This window comes from Abramis brama (assembly GCF_963993115.1).
Source record: "Abramis brama genome assembly, chromosome: 3".
Classification (NCBI taxonomy): domain Eukaryota; kingdom Metazoa; phylum Chordata; class Actinopteri; order Cypriniformes; family Leuciscidae; genus Abramis; species Abramis brama.
The window spans coordinates 7,798,789-7,819,932 of record NC_139965.1 but is presented as its reverse complement, the minus strand read 5'-3'; the positions used below and the strand labels follow the sequence as shown (position 1 = coordinate 7,819,932).

Genomic DNA, 21,144 nt, shown 5'->3' with positions numbered 1-21,144 from the left:
CCACTCACCCCTTCTGGTCACACATTAGACTGTCAGTGGCAATACTCCCTATGGCCACTGCCTGAGTTATCATGCCACCATAAGCTTAGTAGAATTGTGGCTTCAGCTTCGAAAGACTCTCTAGAAAGAGGAAGCCAACTCTCCCAACACATTTATAATCAAGGCGGCCCTCAGAGGGCCGAACTCATGGCATATCACTATCTTGCTCAGGTAAGCGGAGGCCTTATCAAACTTCAAAGGCCGCTCACAGGCTTGGAACCAACATCTTCACTGGTAACGGATTCCTTTAAGGGAATATGGCCAGGGGCCTAACCAGAACCCTGGCCAGTCACTTTTAGGGGGACAGTATGTCAACCACCATAGCCTCTCTGGTGGCTATGGTGGTTAACATGACCCGGTCTGCCCTGAGACCTAATCTAGCCAACTAAAGTTAGTTAGTTAGTTAGCTAACTAATCTAGTCTGTTTCCTAAACAGAGCCTCTTACTATTACTGCCTCATGAGAGGTAGCTAGATGAAAGGGACTGCAAAAAGGCAGTAACCAACTCACACCGGATAAAGAGATGGGCATCCTGGGGAACATGACTTAGCATAGCACTTTCCAACCCTTACAACTGAGGGGACTTACTCTGCTCAACCCTGGACCTACAGAGTGCTATTGTTTTCAAAGCACTGTGGAGGCTGGGTACTCCAAAGGGAGTACCTAACAGCCTAATAATACGATCTTCCGGGGAGGTCTCATTTTAGTCCTTCGACCTTCTGACCAGACTAAGGGAGTGAAATACTCTACAGAATGCATACTCAACACCATCCTGGATAGGAGGGAGTACTTAAAAGGCTCTACTTTGAGGAGCCCATAGGGCCTGCAACTTTTATTGGCCTATTGCAGATGGCAGGCCCCGGTCGGGCGACTCTAGCTGCCAGTCTACTCTTAGCTACTGCAGACTAGGAGGCAGAGATGTTACGGCAAAAAAACGCCCTCTGAGAGACGCATTCCTAAAGTGCTTAGCCTAGGCCGGAGATCGGGGCTTCTCAAAAACATTTTGAGGGCCGGCACACACCTATTCATGAACTTCCTGGAGCTCAGTGGCCAACTCACTTAATACACTTTTTTTTCTTTCTTTTTTTCTCTCCATTCTGTCACCTGATGGAGTTTTGGTTCCTTGCCACCACTGTCGACTTTTTCGCCTTTGTTGCCATTGGCTTATGGTTTCCTTAGTTGGGGACATTTAATTTAATATTCAACAATATTATTGATCTGCCTGCATTGACACCACTATGTGAGAACTGAACTGAGCAGGACGATGACATCACGGTTTTCTCCACAGCGACTATATATATATATATATATATATATATATATATATATATATATATATATATATATATATTAATATATATTAATGTAAAAAAGCGCTATATAAATAAAGGTGACTTGACTTGACACTCAACATTTTTCAAAACTTGCGCCATTTCACCGTTTGCGTTCTCGAGCCACCAAACATTTTTGTCGTGCAAGAAAACGGCCAGAACACATTCAATGTTTTCTGTTTTCGGTAAAACGGTGTCGTGTAAGCGGCCCTTAGTTAATAACTAATGATCGTTACAATGGAAGTGAATCAATCAAAAACTAACTTTAGCTGGACAATGACTTTATTCTAGAACTGCTGTAAAGCCAAAACAATCTCTGGTACTTTAGTTTTCAATTATCACTGTTAAGCTGCTTTGAAACATTCTATATTGTTAAAGGCGCTATATAAATGAAGGTGTTTTTTTTTTTTTTTTTTTTTTTAAGGTGACTTGGCTTGACAGGGGAACTGACCACCTGGAGCTCAGCAGAGCGGTGGCTTCAGCATAACGACTCTTATAAGTGAAACCAACTTCACATATTGTACCTTTAAAGTCATTATTTGAGTAAGCCTTTTCAAACTTAAAATTTAACCATAGTAATAATCATTCAAAGCATGTTGCATCATTTGTATTATGTAACATTATTATTTTAGAATGTTACAAAGCACATTATATTTTAATATATTTTTTGGATCAAAAGCCATAAGTGTATTTACTAGGGCTGGGGGAATTAACGCGTTAATCTTTGCGATTAATTTGAAATGTTTAACGCGTTAAAAAAAAATAACGCAATTAACGCAGCACTTTTTTTTTTTCTTTTTTTTTGCCTCGTTTTAATGATTTCCTGTTGCGGCTGCTATTGAAAAGACCGAAATATGCCATCCCGCCTCTCCGTGTTCGGCGATCAGGTTTCATTCTCGCGCAGCTTTCATGAGCGGGTCTTTTCCGCTCCGTGTGTGCGCCGCGCTCTGTGTTCTGTGTGTGTGTGTGTGTGTGTCGGCGCGCTCTGTCGTTAACGGCCCAGCGGCGCGCTCTCCGTTCCGTGTGTGTGTGTGTGTGTGTCGGCGGCTCTGTCATTAACGGCCCAAACGCTTCAATCATGTACCGAGCACTGGAAAAGTAAAGTCCACTCAAATAACGTGAAATTTCTCTGTAGACTTCTGTTTGCTGAGCTGGTATAGTCATGCTGGGCAACAATGGTAAAATGACCTGCTCTGATCACATGCTCTGGTAATAATAGCTTTGTAGGACTATATTTTATTTTGATAATAAGTAAAATAATAATAATAATAATAATATGTTAAATTGATTATGTTGATTGGTTGAAAAAGAATAATATATTGATATATTGATGTTTAATATTTTAATATAGGGCTATTTTCTGTTCCTTTTTTTCCCTGTGTTGTTTAATTAGGTGATTCTAAGTTTAAAGGAATAGTTCACTTTAAAATGAAAATTCTGTCATCATATACTCACCCTCATGTTGTTTAAAACCTGTATGAATTTATTTCTTCTGCTGAACAGAAAGGAAGATATTTAGAAGAATGTCAGTAACCAGACAGTTTCTGGGTCCCATTGACTTCCATATAGTAGGAAAAATATACTATGGAAGTCAATGGTACCAGAAACTGTCTGGTTACTGACATTCTTCTAAATATCTTCCTTTCTGTTCAGCAGAAGAAAGAAATTCATACAGGTTTGAAACAACATGAGGGTGAGTATATGATGACAGAATTTTCATTTTAAAGTGAACTATTCCTTTAAATATTGATGATTACAAGCTTGGGGGAAACGCAATTAATTGCAATTAATTACAGCAAATTGTGCAATTAATTAGTTAATTTTTTTAATCGATTCCCAGCCCTAGTATTTACCCATTTTAACTTGAGGAAACATGAACAGGAATAAACCAGAGCAAAACCAAAAATGCTTCCCTGTTTGAACCTGCATTTAGATGTTCTTGTTAGAGAATGAATTATAAAAAAAAATATGAGCTTTGTGTCAAGCTACAACCCTCCTAAATGTGAATATACTGAAAATATGTAATGTAACTAAAAATACAGTAATGAATATGATGATTTATACATTAGATAAAAATGTATTTAAACGTTTTTATTTATTGTCATTGTGCTTGTTGCAACAGAGTTGAGGCAAGATCTATGTGCAGTGGTCACGTTTATTAACAATTCAGATCCAAACAAAAGTGCAGGAGAATAACTAACTTAATGTAGACAAAGAACGGACAAATTACAAACTTGAGGTCCATAAAAACAGAGAAACCAAACAGCTAAACCAGGGCTGCCAGCTATCTGGCACTCAGCATGAGACTCTTATGACACTGTTCTCATGCCTTCAGTGAGGACACTTCACAGACAAACAAGACAGAGCAGGTAACTTTTGACATGAAAAGCAGTTTACAAAATTACGAAATTATTACGAAATTCAAACTGTAAATACATGTGACGTGTGTGTGTGTGTGTATATATATATATATATATATATATATATATATATACATATATATATATATATATATATATATATATATATATGCATACATACATACATACATACATGCATACATACACTGAACAAAATTATAAACACAACACTTTTGTTTTTGCCCCCATTTTTCATGAGCTGAACTCAGTCTAAGACTTTTTCTATGTACACAAAAGGCCTATTTCTCTCAAATATTGTTCACAAATCTGTCTAAATCTGTGTTAGTGAGCACTTCTCCTTTGTCGAGATAATCCATCCACCTCACAGGCTCATTATTCTCTACCAATAATCATGCTGTCTAATCAGCATCTTGATATGCCACACCTGTGAGGTGGATGGATTATATCGGCAAAGGAGAAGTGCTCACTAACACAGATTTAGACAGATTTGTAAACAATATTTGAGAGAAATAGGCCTTTTGTGTACATTAAAAAAAGTCTTAGATCTTTGAGTTCAGCTCATGAAAAATGGGGGCAAAAACAAAAGTGTTGCGTTTATAATTTTGTTCTGTGTGTGTGTGTGTATATATGATTTTATAGATTTTTGCCTGATTTTTTTTAGGTTTTCCCACTTACAAAGCATGCAATTGGCATGCTGACTACAGGAATGTCCACCAGAGCTGTTGCCCGTGAATTGAATGTTCATTTCTCTACCATAAGCCGTCTCCAAAGGCGTTTCAGAGAATATGGCAATACATCCAACAGGCCTCACAACTGCAGACCACATGGTCCTACCAATATCCAGCAGCTTCGCACAGCCATTGAAGAGGAGTGGACCAACATTCCACAGGCCACAATCAACAACCTTTTTTTTTTTAATACAATACAGTAAAACTGCACATTTTAGAGTGTCCTTTTATTGTGGCCAGCCTAAGGCAAACCTGTGCAATAATCATGCTGTCTAATCAGCATCTTGATATGCCACACCTGTGAGGTGGATGGATTATATCGGCAAAGGAGAAGTGCTCACTAACACAGATTTAGACAGATTTGTAAACAATATTTGAGAGAAATAGGCCTTTTGTGTACATTAAAAAAAGTCTTAGATCTATGAGTTCAGCTCATGAAAAATGGGGGCAAAAACAAAAGTGTTGCGTTTATAATTTTGTTCTGTGTGTGTGTGTGTGTATATATGATTTTATAGATTTTTGCCTGATTTTTTTTAGGTTTTCCCACTTACAAAGCATGTAGAAGTCTGTAATTTTTATCATAGGTACTCTTCAACTGTGAGTGATGGAATCTAAAACAAAAATCCAGAAAATCACATTGTATGATTTTTAAGTAATTAATTTGCATTTTATTACATGACATAAATATTTGATACATCAGAAAAGCAGAACTTAATATTTGGTACAGAAGCCTTTGTTGCATCCGTCCTCCCCTCAATACGGTGCAGTCGTCCTGTCCCTTTTGCAGAAAAGCATCCCCAAAGAATGATGTTTCCACCTCCATGCTTCACGGTTGGGATGGTGTTCTTGGGGTTGTACTCATCCTTCTTCCTTCAAACACGGCGAGTCGAGTTTAGACCAAAAAGCTCTATTTTTGTCTCATCTGACCACATGACCTTCTCCCATTCCTCCTCTGGATCATCCAGATGGTCATTGGCAAACTTCAGACGGGCCTGGACATGCGCTGGCTTGAGCAGGGGGACCTTGGTCCCAGCTCTCTTCAGGTCATTGACCAGGTCCTGCCGTGTAGTTCTGGGCTGATCCCTCACCTTCCTCATGATCATTGATGCCCCACGAGGTGAGATCTTGCATGGTGCCCCAGACCGAGGGAGATTGACCGTCATCTTGAACTTCTTCCATTTTCTAATAATTGCACCAACAGTTGTTGCCTTCTCACTAAGCTGCTTGCCTATTGTCCTGTAGACCATCCCAGCCTTGTGCAGGTCTACAATTTTATCCCTGATGTCCTTACACAGCTCTCTGGTCTTGGCCATTGTGGAGAGGTTGGAGTCTGTTTGATTGAGTGTGTGGACAGGTGTCTTTTATACAGGTAAAGAGTTCAAACAGGTGCAGTTAACACAGGTAATGAGTGGAGAGCAAGAGGGCTTCTTAAAGAAAAACTAACAGGTCTGTGAGATCCGGAATTCTTACTGGTTGGTAGGTGATCAAATACTTATGTCATGCAATAAAATGCAAATTAATTATTTAAAAATCATACAATGTGATTTTCTGGATTTTTGTTTTAGATCCCGTCTCTCACAGTTGAAGTGTACCTATGATAAAAATTACAGACCTCTACATGCTTTGTAAGTAGGAAAATCTGCAAAATCGGCAGTGTATCAAATATATACACTCTCTCTCTCTCTCTCTCTCTCTCTCTCTCTCTCTCTCTCTCTCTCTCTCTCTCTCTCTCTCTCTCAAAAGTTTGGGGTCAGTAAGATTTTTTTTATGTTTTTAAAAGAAGTATCTTCTGTTCACCAAGGCTGCATTTATTTGATAACAAACAATAATAATAAAAAAAAACCTGTAATATTGTGAAATATTATGACAATTTAAAATGACTGTTTTCTATTTTAATATATTTTAAACTGTAATTTATTCCTGTGATCAAAGCTGAATTTTCAGCATCATTACTCCAGTCTTCAGTCACATGATCCTTCAGAAATCATTCTAATATGATGATTTGATGCTCAAGAAACATTCATTATTATTATTATCCTTGTTGAAAACAGTTGTGTACAAATTTTTTTTTTTTTTTCAAAATTCTTTGATGAATAGAAAGTTCAAAAAACAGCATTTATTTAAAATAGAATATTTTCTAACATTATAAATGTCTTTACTGTAACTTTTGATCAGTTTAACTCATCCTTGATGAATAATTGTATTGATTTATTTTATTTCTTTCCCCCAAAAATAAAATTACAATTCTTACTGACCCCAAACTTTTGAATGGTAGTGTTTAATGTTACAAAAGCTTTAGATTTGTCACGGTTTTGGTCTGGTTTTGTTCTTGTTATGTTTGCTTCCTTGTCTGTCATGTGATCCCTTGTAGTCATGTGATCCTGCCATGTGTCTTGTCATGAGTTTATTGTCTGATTGTTTGATCATTGTTCACAGGTGTCCCTTGTCTAGTCATTAGTCTTGTGTGTATTTAAGCCCTCATATTTGCCGTGTGTCGGGGTCTTGTATTGCTGATGTAACCACTTAGTAAGTTCATGTTCCTGAGTTTGTGTTCGCCATGCCTTGCCATGTTTTTTGTTTCTATGTCTGATTCTGATTTTCATTAAACTGCATATGGGTTCTACATACGCTTGCTTCAGTGGACTAAGTTACATAATACAAGACCAACCATGAACCCAGCAGCTGCACTCCTAAATCTACAGCAGGGGAATCGTCCCCTGGAAGCGTACATTAAGGATTTTCTATGTTTCACGGATCAGGTATCTTGGGATGAGACTTATTTAAAATGGTGCTTTCAAAATGGATTGGATGATGAACTGAGTTAATGCCTTCATTTGATCACCATTCTACACTATGCCAGCAAATAGACTTTATTTTGTTTTTAACTGGTTCTAATTACACAGTGGGTGAGGTGGAGAACGTGAGGTTTGATGAAGAACCCCACAACTCCACAATATTCACCAAGCCTCAGTCTCTCCACGCCATGCCTGAGTCTCTCCACGCCATGCCTGAGTCTCTCCACGCCATGCCTGAGTCTCTCCACGCCATGCCTGAGTCTCTCCACGCCATGCCTGAGTCTCTCCACGCCATGCCTGAGTCTCTCCACGCCATGCCTGAGTCTCTCCACGCCATGCCTGAGTCTCTCCACGCCATGCCTGAGTCTCTCCACGCCATGCCTGAGTCTCTCCACGCCATGCCTGAGTCTCTCCACGCCATGCCTGAGTCTCTCCACGCCATGCCTGAGTCTCTCCACGCCATGTCTTCGGACAAAATGGCTGCCGCTACATCTGAGCCTTCAATGACAGCCACACTCACCATTTTTGCCACAGCCATTTGGTGTGTGTGGTCGGCCTATACTGCGCCTGACCACGCCTCGTCTGCCCAGCCAGCGCCTGACCACGCCTCGTCTGCTCAGCCAGCGCCTGACCACGCCTCGTCTGCTCAGCCAGCGCCTGACCACGCCTCGTCTGCCAGCCAGCGCCTGACCACGCCTCGTCTGCCCAGCCAGCGCCTGACCACGCCTCGTCTGCCCAGCCAGCGCCTGACCACGCCTCGTCTGCCCAGCCAGCGCCTGACCACGCCTCGTCTGCCCAGCCAGCGCCTGACCACGCCTCGTCTGCCCAGCCAGCGCCTGACCACGCCTCGCCTGACCACGCCTCGTCTGCCCAGCCAGCGCCTGACCACGCCTCGTCTGCCTAGCCAGCGCCTGACCACGCCTCGTCTGCTCAGCCAGCGCCTGACCACGCCTCGTCTGCCCAGCCAGCCCCTGACCACGCCTCGTCTGCCCAGGCAGTGCCTGATCTCACCACGTCTGAGCCAGTCCTATACCCCCTGGCTCTCCCCAAGAAAATTTTGGGAGGGGGTAATAGGGTCATTGATGGGACCATGGAGGCTGCAACGCCATGGTCTCCCACACAGCCGGATCCGCCCTGGCCTCCAGCACAGCCGGATCCGCCCTGGTCTCCCACACAGCCGGATCCGCCCTGGCCTCCAGCACTGCCGGATCCGCCCTGGCTTCCTGCACTGCCGGATCCGCCCTGGCTTCCTGCACTGCCAGATCCGCCCTGGCTTCCTGCACTACCAGATCCACCCTGGCTTCCTGCACTGCCGGATCCGCCCACGCTTCGTCACGGCCCTGGTCCGCCCAAGCTTCGTCACGGCCCTGGTCCGCCCAAGCTTCGTCACGGCCCTGGTCCGCCCACGCCTTGCCACGGCCCAGGTCCGCAAGGCCCAGGTCCGCCCACGCCTTGCCACGGCCCAGGTCCGCAAGGCCCAGGTCCGCCCACGCCATGCCACGTCCCATGTCCTGTCCCCCTGCACGGACCTGGCCCACCATCCCTCCCCCAAGACCGCCTCCGCTCCACCACCCACCTGAACTTTTATGTTTTGCAGGGCGTCGGGAGACGCCCTTAGAGGGGGGGGATTCTGTCACGGTTTTGGTCTGGTGTTGTTCTTGTTATGTTTGCTTCCTTGTCTGTCATGTGATCCCTTGTAGTCATGTGATCCTGCCATGTGTCTTGTCATGAGTTTATTGTCTGATTGTTTGATCATTGTTCACAGGTGTCCCTTGTCTAGTCATTAGTCTTGTGTGTATTTAAGCCCTCATGTTTGCCGTGTGTCGGGGTCTTGTATTGCTGATGTAACCACTTAGTAAGTTCATGTTCCTGAGTTTGTGTTCGCCATGCCTTGCCATGTTTTTTGTTTCTATGTCTGATTCTGATTTTCATTAAACTGCATATGGGTTCTACATACGCTTGCTTCAGTGGACTAAGTTACAAGATTTCAGATAAATGCTGTTCTTTTGAACTTTCTATTCATCATAGCATCATGAAATAAAAATGTAAATAACTGTTTTCAACATTAATAATAATAATAATAATAAATGTTTCTTGAGCATCAAATCATCATATTAGAATGATTTCTGAAGGATCATGTGACACTGAAGACTGGAGTAATGATGCTGAAAATTCAGCTTTGATCACAGGAATAGATTACACTTTACTGTATATTCACATAGAAAACAGCTGTTTTAAAATGGAATAATATTTCACAATATTACTGTTTTTGTTTATATTTTTAATCAAATAAATGCAGCCTTGGTGAGCAGAATATACTCCTTTTAAAAACAAATCTTACTGACCCCAAACTTTTGAACGGTAGTGTATATATGCTCTGGAGAAAACTGATGTCATTTTCCAGCTCAGTTCAGTTCTCATATAATGGTGTCAATGCAGGCAGATCAATAATATTGTTGAATATTAAAGTAAATGTCCCCAACTAAGGGCCCTTTCACACCTACCTTGTTTGGTCCGGATTTTCGGTCTTTTCAGTTTGATCCGAATCAAAATTACAGGTGTGAAACCTCCCCCGGACCATGGTCCAGACCAAACAGACGAAATTTGGTCAGACGAAAAGAGGTAGTCTTGGTCTGGATCAAACTGAACAAAGGTTTTGTTAGTTTCCAGTGTGAAAGCATTTTCTATATGGTTCGGACTTTCGAACCATTTACAGGAAGTTCCGGTGGTTCCCGCATAGCCTAAACAACTGAAGAAGAATATTTATGTGCAGATCTGTCAGTCACACACACACACACACACACACACACACACACACACACATATTTGTCCTGCGTCCTGCCTGCGATGATAAAATAATCGCACAACGAGGACGTTCATTTGGCAAATTTGCCTTGAGTATAGTTGGTGCTGCAGGGAGTAATGCCATAATAAAAGTATAGTGTCAACAACATACGTCTGTTCATTCATTCTTGTCAAAGTTACCCGCTGAATTGACAACACACTGAAGTCAGACGCACGCACGTCCGTTTACAAACCAATCAATGTCAAGATGCAGCCCACATATATGATGATGACGGGATGCAAGTACTTCATGTAAAGTTGTTTAGTGCGCCCGCATAATTGCAATGAGAAACCAAACCAAAACTAACCAAATGTTTGAACCATGAACTCTGGTTCGGACTTTGGTGCGGACTTTCAGGTGTGAAAACGCCCTTGGCAAGCCAAAAGCCAATGGCGAAAAAGTGGCAAAGAACCAAAACTCCATCAGTGACAGAATGGAGAAAAAACCTTGGGAGAACCCAGGCTCAGCCGGGGGCCCAGTTCTCCTCTAGCCAACGAACAAACTGTGTGATTATGATTCAGGCAGCATCATAAAAAAATGGTGCGATATATACTGTATTAGAGTTGTCAAAAAGTACAGACTTCGGTACCAGGTACAGACATTTTAAAAATGTGACGCTTGGAGCGCTGTTGAACGGAATCAACGGAATAAACACCTCTGATTGGCCATTGTGTTCACATGCTCATCGGATATGTCTGAGAGCGCACAGAAGTGTTTGAAAGTGTTTTGAAAGCGGGGAGTGGAAGCACAAGCAGGCGTCTATCAGTGGACCTGCTTTCAAACGCTCCGTCTCGTGAGTTCGGTGTTGGAAAGATCAGTTGTTTTAACCATTCATTAAAATGAATCGGTTCAAATGAGTCATTAGTTCGCGAATTGGACGTGTCATATGCATTGTGTGATTATCCCAGCAGTTGGACATGGACGTCACATCCCACAAGGTTTGTGTCAACACAGAAAATATTACATCACTGGATAGGTTTTTTCGTTTATTTAAAGTGTGATTAGGCTTGTTTGAGATGCGCCTTGCCTCGCCTGAAATGTAGTCGAGAGTAGGCGGCTGCAGTGAGAGGAGGAGTGAAAAAAGCGCAGGCAAGCCGGACAGTTCTCTCTTCTCGTAGTGGATCTGACACCTGTGAGATCAAAGACGGATATCGCGGGATTCACCGGATTCACGCTCGTGCACAGTGTTGCTAATAAACTGGATGGAATTTAAGTTCTGTTGCTTTTATATGAAAATAAATATAATGAACAAGACACCCAAAGTATCAAAGTATATCTTTTTTTCTTTAATACAGACATGTGTTTTTTTATTTATTTTTTTAAATAAAAATTACATTGCATAAACCATAGTGATTGCACTGTTAGATAGTTTGGGAATTTTCACACATAACGTATACACATAAAACATGATATCAGAGTTTTAAAATCAAACATTTTAAAAGAGAACAATACATCACGGTTGTTTAAACCAATGAGCATTAAGCTGTGTCGTCAGCAAGTCGTTTCCCATCATGCTTTTGATCAGCGCAGTCAGTGGAGAGCAACTGCGCGCGACTGCAGAATCCGACAGGTGTGCCTTGCGCTCGCAAGAGATTTTTGACATACGTCAGCATGACATCAGAGCAAGGCGGACCGCACTAGGACACATTTCTAACCGGGATGCATCTCGCGCTGATCACCGATGATCGATTCTGCGCAGATTTTGCTCATCTCAAACAAGCCTATTTTCTGTCAGCTGAATGTGCGGAACGCACAAGGTAAGGCAAATTAGTTTAGCACAATTCACACCCAGCGGTAATTCAGGAAAAAAAAAAATCTCTGAATGCTCCACATGAAACTTTGGCCTTCCGACCTTTTACCATCGTGACCTTTTACCATCGTAGTATGCGCGAGGGAGAGAGAGCAAGACAGCGCTTAATTTGGAGACTAATTGTGAAGTCTTGTTTACACTTTCGCCTGGCTCCGAAGACAGAGAGTGTGCGCGCGCGCGTGTCTTTTTACTTATAAAAGTTCTAATTTTAGATGACACTTTGACTTAGACTTATCTAAATGCTTTCGAAATTAAAACTATCTAGTTAGAGTAGGCCTATTTTTTTTAAAAATTATATCTTGGTGGATTTGCTTGTTCACGTGACAATTCGCGTCACTTACGGCAGTATATTAGTCCACGTCTGTCTCCTGCACGCAAGAGGAGAGAAGAAAACGAGTAAATGTCAGTTCAGTTGTAAGTTCATTCTTTGTGCTTTAGTGTGCGATATTGTCTATGAACTATGATGATATTGTAATCATTGTTTTAACTGTACGAGGCACTGCGAGTGCGAGCTGACATCGCGTTCGTCTCTCATGCTTGCTTTCACTGCGTGATGTGTCAGTGCAGTTATAGACGTCCCCAAATGAGTTTTTGTCTTATATTTATATCATATTATGTTGTTACATTATAATATAACATGAGCAAGCGTGCCGTTTTCCTTTGCACAATTGCAAATGTGCTGGACACACTATTGTCAATTTTCACTTTAAATCGCCGACGAGAATTTCATAATGAAGCCGTGGTCCAACAGAGAGCGATGATTTTTTTTTTTTTTTTTTTTTTTTTACTGAAATCCGCGTTTTGAACGAATCATTTTAACGATTCAATGAACAATCACTTGTTTTTCTGAATGAATCAGCCGTTTGAACAAATCGGTTGAATAAATGACTCCAACAACTCACTTATTCTTGCCGCCACCTACTGGTGGTTTTAGTTTCATATTTAAAGTATCCTTTAATTAAAACGTTAAAATTATAAATCATTTAATATTTAAATATTGAATAGCTTTATTTATGCAATTGTAAATGAAGTGTAAATATAGTCGGCTAATGCCAGTTTTGATGCCGCTTCTGTGTCACCTCTGCACTGCAAGGATGGATTTTAATTTAATGATTTATTTTGACATTGGTAGGCTACTGTGTTATTCTATAATTTAATTTGAATGTTAGAATTTGACATAAAAGGTGATGCATACCTCTAAATACGTTTAGAAACAATGTCCATATATAGGTGAAAATGCCCCTGGAAATCAATTTAAGGTGGCAAATATTGCCCTTTAATAAAAATGTTAATTTCGGTCACTACTGTGAACTGACCACTGCATAGAATATAAAAAATATGAATATCTTCGTGGGTCTGCTGTCAACAACAGGCCTAAACCAGCCATGGCACCAAGCACAAAAACACGATCAGTAAAATATCTAATTATTATCAACAAAACTTTGAAAATATCTAGACATATTTTTGTCAATATTGCGCACCCCTAATGTACGGTATTCATTTTGATTTCTTCAGGTCTTAAAAAGGTCTTAAGAAGCCTTAAATTGTACTTAAAAAATTGTGCAGATACCCTGGACCGGGGCTCTCTCTCTCTCTCTCTCTCTCTCTCTCTCTCTCTCTGCTCGTTCTTTCAGTTAAACATGCGCCCTGTCACAAGCGCTGCAGTTCATCTACATTACTCACCGATCAAATAAGACTTTGTCGGGACAAAATTCGCTTTGGCGGCCACTAAAATTTAAATGCAGGAAAAACCCTGTTATTGCAAACGGCATAATTTGTCTCGTTTAGTAAAATAAAGCCAAGCTTTAGATCGTCTCTCCCTCTCCATGATTCCCTCCTTTGCTCAAATCGCTTTGACATCATGACGCACAGATGCGAAGGACGCCGTGCTATGGTGCCCGATAAAGGACAAAAGGGACAGTTATGAGTTCACGGTCTGTATATACTATGGCTGGGAGCATCGATAAGAGGACTCGTTAACGTCGAGGGCATACAATATCGATGGTTCATAAAACTTAGAACCGGTTCTCGAGTGGAACCGGTTTTCAATTCCCATCCCTAATCTCCATATTATATTGTGTGAGAATTGTATTATACATTCATGATGATTGTGTACCCCAGACAGCAACATTGTGTTGGCCCAGATCCGGGCCACATCCAGCACATGTGGATTCCATGGGCACAATGTTGCTGTTTTGGACTGTTAATTGTGATGAATATAGCCTAAATTCACTGTTTAAACTGCAACAAAAATACATGGTCCCATTTGTTCTTTCTTGTTTTAATTGAACAAATACTTCAAGTGAAATGATCACATAGAAATGAAACATGGTTTCACACAAACAAACTACAAAAAGTCCTTACATGCATGTAAGTTCAGCTTAAATATTCAGACAGACCCACCCTTTTTTTTACCAGTTTATGTCAAAACACAAGACCAGTTTTAACGGGGGTGCACACCTGGTTTGCTCTCAAGTTAATGCTCAGTTATAATCAAGTTAATTTGGGTAATTACATTTATGATTTTGATCCAAAATCTAGTGATGCATGATTCATTTTTCATCAAGTCTGAACTGGAATTTGGAAGTTCTTATGTGCTCAAAAAATAAAATCATATACAGTACTTATGAACTTTTTTAACCAAACTGGTGCTGGTTATTGTGCCAGAGCTAGTGAGGCAGCTGCTCCGCCAGGGGAACCACAGCCAGTAAAGATGCTGTAACTGACTAGGTTAGACAACCTGCCCACATAGTACATTCTTCTTTTACCAATCGTTCAATGTTTAAAAACAGATTTTAACTGCTAAAGTCGTTTTATTTTTCATGTTTGAGTGTACATCCTGTTTTTGAGGCAAATGTCAAAAGTTATAACAGATAATTAATGTATGATTTGTATATAACATAATTTTTTAGATGAGCTGAGAAAGTTCAATAAGACAGTAATTTATTTGCATGCATATTCAATAATTTTAAGCATTTAGCGTAATTTCTATTGGTTCTGTAAAATGTAGAATGTTACAAAGTACATAACATTTGATCATGTTTATGGGTAATTTGTATACCAATTTTAACTCAAGCAATGACAAAGCAAAATCAAGTATGCACTCCTGTTTGAACCTGCAAAATGGGCGAACTATGCAAAAATTAAATTAGGACATTTTTTCCCCTGCAATAGAGCAATACTGTAAAGTTTATACACTGATACTAATATTTGAGGTTTTATTTTATTTTTTATTTTTATTTTTTTTGTGAAACTACAACTCTCCTAAATGTATTCATATCGAAAAACAATTTCAATTTAACTTGTATGTGATAATGATTTTTCTTGCATTTACAAGAACACACTGGTCAGGTAAAGCAGGATAGATCATCAACAAAATAGGGACAAAATATTTTCTGCATTTAAAAAAAAAAGACTGGAATGACTTTGGATATGGTAGCTGGTTTGTTACAGGCTCAAGGTGGTCTTCCGACTCTAAACAGTCCGATTAAAATCTACCAGGTCATTTTTAAAACGTTGCTTGAAAATGCATTGACCGAGGACAGGCACAGAAACTTAGAACAAGCTCAGGGCCAGTGAACTGACATTTCCACTCTTTAGACTATTTGGTCACTTAATTTGCCACATACATTAGTTGCTTGTTATGACCTGCAAGAGATGCAAATGAAATGAGTGTTGCATAACCAAAATAATTAGATGTCACTTGTAACTGCACATCAGGTACAGCCCGTCCCCTTTGGAGCTCTATTTAAGCAGCAGCCCAATCAAACACATCTCAGTTTCATGACTTGTACCAGACGAGCTATTCTTGAGTTCTTCAGACTAAAGTCATTCATGTGAGTATATTTCAGTGAGCATTTAAGATGCAATTCATGTAGCCAATGGCTTGAAACTTTACAGGAGGTTAATACAGGACTAGTAATACATTGTGAAACTTTTTTGTGCAGATAAAATAAAAACAAATCCAAATTTCTGTGAATCACGAAATAAGAATAAAAAATGTGAGTAAAAAAATACCATTTTAGAATTCATGCATAAGAGATATTAAAAAACCTGTTTTAGACCTCTGGTTTAATCTTGTAATTGCTCTTCAGACCTAATTTCTTCAAGGATGTCAACACTTCTGTATACAATCGGTGGAAACGGAGGTGGTCCATTTTCATTTACTGGTGAAAGCAATGGTGCCAGTTTGGAGAAGATCTGGGTGTGGGTGGGAGAATGGCAGGTTAGGGGTGTCAGGGTCTGGCTTACAGATGGGAGAAATGAAACCTTTGGACAGTCATCTGGATCGAATCAAGAGTATACGTTCAAGCCTGGTGAGTGTTTCACCTCACTGTCCCTGTGGGGGAACGGAGAAGGATCACGTCTTGGAGCCATCAAATTCAAGACCAGTCTAGGGGGAGAGTTTTTTGCAAAGATGACAAAGTGGCCTTTAAAAAAAGAATATCCCATGGATATCGGCTCTGGTTATTGTTTGGGAGTTGTAGGAAAAGGTGGTTCCGACATTGACAGTATGGGATTCATGTTTATCAATGCAGTTGAATCGACAGTTCTTGCTGATGTCCACTATCCCACTCTCCACCAACTGATACCACAGGTGACAGTAGAAGAAATCAAATCTGTCACTTTCAGGAACGACTCCTCTGCCATACAGCATCAAAAAATCGAAACCTCAAAGAAGGTGACCAAAAAATCCTCATGGTCTTTGAGCAAGAGTTTTACGGCGACGTTTAGTCTGGAAGTGAGTGCTGGGATTCCAAAGGTTGCTGAAGTTACTGCAGGATTCAGTTTCAGTGTTGGATCTGAAAGCACTTATGGTCAGGAGAACACAGATGAGAGAACCGAAACTCTGACTACCGATGTAGAAGTCCCACCAAAAAAGAAGCTGGATGTTTCAGTCACTATTGGCAGAGCCACTTTTGACATGCCTTACACTGGCACAGTGAAGACCACCTGCAAGAACGGCAGTGTGTTTGCGTATGGAACCAAGGGCACATACAAAGGCGTCACTTACACTGATATCAAAGTGAAGACTAAAGAATCTCCTCTGTAATGTCAAGACAGATTGTTCTTGTCTGGTCTTTATCTGATTTTACCAGCAATGTATCAATTGTTCAACATTTAATCGTTTTGTTTGAACCTTTCTTCATCTGTTTCATTTCAAAGTGTTCTTTGCCCCTTTATTTTTAACAGGGGAAATATATACTCAGCATTGTCTTTTCAAATAATCTTTTCTGATTCTGTTACAAAATATTTACATCTCTTCATACTTTGAGTAATCTAGTAATAGAGATTATTGTGATTTGTTATAACGTGATTACATGATGTATTTTATCGTATCAACTTCACATGTTTAATCTGACATTTAATAAAAGCATTTCATGAGCCGTTTATCTGTATTTAATGATGTCGTTTTTTGACTAATTGTTTCATTTTAAGGTCTTCAGAGAAAATCTTTTAGCTAAGCAGTTTGTTGAAAGTGACTTTATTTCTGTCATTCGTCTACATAAATTTTTATTAAGAATTAACAGAGGTTTAGCTCTAGTCACTGTTGGTCTTTTATTGAAAATGTTTAATTTGATGTCATGACTATCATGATTAGTCTTTGTTTTAGTTGAGCCCTTGACCCAGTGGGGTTTATGTGAACATTGTTCATTAAATTTAAGAGTCTTTAATTGTTAATCAGTGGTATATAAAATAACAATAAGGTAATTTGCAGGCTTTCAGTATTACTGAATGGTTATACTTACTCAGTGTATCCCCAAAAAAAGGCATCAGCAGGGCCGTCGCTAGAGAGAAGAAAGGTGTCACTGTAAAAAAATATTTGTTGACACACCTTGACTTAGTCAAGTCATCTTGTTGCATTGACTCAGTTAAGTTTAGGTAACATTAGCTGTTAAGTTCACTCAACTTATATGTAGTTGTTGAAATAACTTGCAGTAAATTGAGCCAATGTACTGTATCAATTAATGAGCATTTAGATTTTTTAGTTAAGTCAACTGAAAAACATATTGGTTGAACTTAATTTGTTTTCACAACCATGAACCAAGTCTAATTTACATAAAATAGTAATTTTTCCTCAACATCATAACTTAACTATTTGAGTTTACTGGACTTCATTGCTTTGATAAGAAGTTCTGGATATCTATCTGGAACCAGATTTTTTATGAAATCAACACAACTGAAACTTTTTTCTTTTTTTTTAAACAGATTTGCATCCAAAAACACAGACACAAATAATTCTCTTGCAAATATATAAAAACTCTACACAAGAAAACACCTGGTCAGGTCCTTTGACACAAGCCTGGTAAATTATTTGCTGATCTATAAAAACATAAATACATTTACAAATTTAACAAAGATGCCAGGGTCTCAGTGACAACAGTACTAAAATAACACATCATGCAGGAAGTTAAAACATTTAACTCAACGTGACAGAACTTGGTCGTATTATCTTAGGATGTTAAGTTTGCCCATATCTTCTAATAGAGCAGCACAACTTTCATAGCCCAATATTTTCTTATAAATTCAAAGCACACAGAAACAAATCAACACAATTTGCTTGTCTCTCTGTGAAAAGTGCTGGCCATTGGACTTTAAATTGTGACACTTGTGGATCCTCCTCAACGACTTCTTGTCTTCTCAAAGAATATGTGCTGCTCACTGTGAAACACTGCAAACCTCTGAAAAATTACACCGGTCACAGTTCACATTTGATGTTGCTTTAAGTAATTTTGAGGAGGCTTGAACACACTGACTATGGTTGCAAGTTAAATGCTTTTTCAGAGACAGTTCACTCCTAAATGTGCATACACAATCTGTATAGACGTGTGGGAGTGGACAGTGACTTGCCTGATGGCAGTGTTTCAGCTTGTAGTGTGTGATTAGGGTTGGTTGGGCGAGGAAAATCTTGCAACACCACCTCATCGATATGGAGTCATGCTTCCACTCTTGAACTGTACTGATCCTGCAAATACAAAACAAAAAAAAGTCAAACTCCAGCCAGGTACAAATGTTATATACAGAAATATTCAATGAACATTTTACTTACCAAATACAATAAGGAAAAAATATCAATACTTTTTATTTCTATGGCTGGGTGATACACTGAATATTATAGTGATGATGTTGCTGGCAATATAAAATTGAGCAACACTGTATATATAGCTTTTATTATGTGAAAAAGTTTTCTGTAAATAACGCAATTATAAATTTCATGATTCTTCAGGGCTTCACAGTTAACACAAATGACAAAAGTTGAATCATGTGATTATTAAACTACAAAAAGTTGTGACATTACATTAATACAAGATCAGCGACCAAGTTAGCTAACGTTTACAGAAGACACGCCGTTGTGCTCAAAAACATTCATATGGTATGTAATTTGAAAGAACAACAACTGAGCGTTTAAGAAACATAAGTCAATCAAGCATTTTTATAATACAACAACAAATTACAACTAAATGTTGCAACCATGAATAAATAAAAATGTACATTTGTCATTAAACACAAATATGGACTGGCAGCCGTGCTTCAGATATTACTGGTCATTCTGTGTTTCTATGATAAAAACTAACAATAATGAGATCCAATTAACAACACGCTAAAAAGTCACTTATGTGCACTGTTTTATCTATTTATCAACATTAACTTACAATAGTCAAAGATGACTTCTCTTTCTGCTCACGTCTCGACAGCAGCTCGGTGTCTAGCGAGCAAAAATTTGCCTGGCAGTGCGTGTGGATCCTGATCATTAATCAAGTTGTCTTAGTTTGCAAAATGTGATTGCCTGAAATCAAAACGCGGATGGTGAGTGCTAACGAAACAAGCCTAAATTAGCATTAAAGAAAGCACAAATTAGGGTATACTTACTCATGTCATTATTTGCAGTCCATAAAGTCCATCTGTAATCGTTCAAACGCAGGCTCGTTCCTCTTTTCGTGCAAAAAAAAATGGTGGATGGTGCGTTAAATTCATTAAAATAACACGTCATCATGACGTAGAGTTTCTGGCACATGTGTGTCACCGGGTGACATAGAAGGAACTTTGGGAGCGGAACGAATTGCCCTGGGGGGAGACTTCCGGTGCGACACCAGGCCGGTTCCGGCGGCCTGTCATGGCCGACCGCGTTGACAAGCGGCAGCTGCAGCGGCTAATCAAGCAGCCATTGGAGCGCGTGTCTCCAATGGGGGATTTAAAAGCAGCGTTTTGAAGAGGCACGAGAGGCATGAATCATTTAAGCTAATATTAAGACTTTTTAATAAAATATGGAGGGATGGAATAATACCACATAGTTGGAAAAGTGCAGTAATATTACCTTTCAACAAGCCTGGTAAGGACCCAGCTAATCCTGATAACTATAGACCCATAGCATTGACATCCCACTTGTGCAAATGGATGGAGAGGATAATAGTTCGCAGATTATCACATATATTGGAACAGAGAGGATTACTGACCAATATACAAAGTGGATTTAGAAAAGGGCGCTCCACAACAGATGCTCTAGTTAGGGTAAGTAATGATGTGGAAAAGGCATTGAAAATGAAAGAACTAATGACAATTGTATATTTTGACATAGAAAAGGCATATGATACCATGTGGAGGGAAGGTTTGCTTATTAAACTAAGTAATATGGGTATTGGAGGAAGGTTATATAATTGGGTTATGGACTTTTTAATAGGGAGGAAAATTAAAGTTAAAGTTGGATCAGAGGTATCTACAGAATTTAATGTGGACAATGGTATTCCCCAGGGGAGTGCAATTAGTCCGATACTGTTTAACATAATGATTAATGATATTTTTTCAAAAATGGATGGATGCATAAAAACAGCACTATATGCGGATGATGGGGCCATTTGGATGAGAGGAAAGAATGTGTCATATGTATTAGGTAACATAAGGAAAGCAATTAGGGAAGTAGAGATGTGGTCATATAAATGGGGATTTAAGATGTCAACAAGCAAATCTTGTTATATGATGTTTACAAAGAAGCGCAAGTGCCATGTTGAAAGTTTAACATTATATGAGCAGACAATGGTGAAAGTAAATGAATTTAAGTATTTGGGACTATGGTTTGATAGTAGGTGTACATGGAAAACGCATATTAAGCACCTAGAAACTAAATGTAAAAAAGTTATTAACCTGATGAGAGCTGTGGCTGGATGTGACTGGGGTGCAGAAAGGCAGTCGTTAATTAACATCTATAGGGCTTGCCTG

General features: G+C 39.6%; 1 protein-coding gene across 3 annotated transcripts; it reads left to right on the top strand.

The window, feature by feature from the left end:
• The first annotated feature begins 15,705 nt into the window (after positions 1 to 15,705).
• Positions 15,706 to 17,325, top strand: LOC311079966 (aerolysin-like protein). Of its 3 annotated transcripts, XM_084109692.1 has the most exons (3): positions 15,706 to 15,764; positions 15,876 to 15,929; positions 16,023 to 17,319. In XM_084109692.1, the coding sequence occupies exon 3, from the start codon at positions 16,040 to 16,042 to the stop codon at positions 16,979 to 16,981; it is 942 nt and encodes a 313-aa protein (XP_083965818.1). In that variant the 5' UTR covers positions 15,706 to 15,764; positions 15,876 to 15,929; positions 16,023 to 16,039; the 3' UTR covers positions 16,982 to 17,319. The 3 variants fall into 3 exon arrangements, with proteins under 3 accessions (XP_083965818.1, XP_083965819.1, XP_083965820.1); XM_084109693.1 differs by lacking the exon at positions 15,876 to 15,929 and having other exon boundaries at positions 16,023 to 17,325; XM_084109694.1 differs by having other exon boundaries at positions 15,712 to 15,929.
• The last annotated feature ends 3,819 nt before the right edge of the window (positions 17,326 to 21,144 follow it).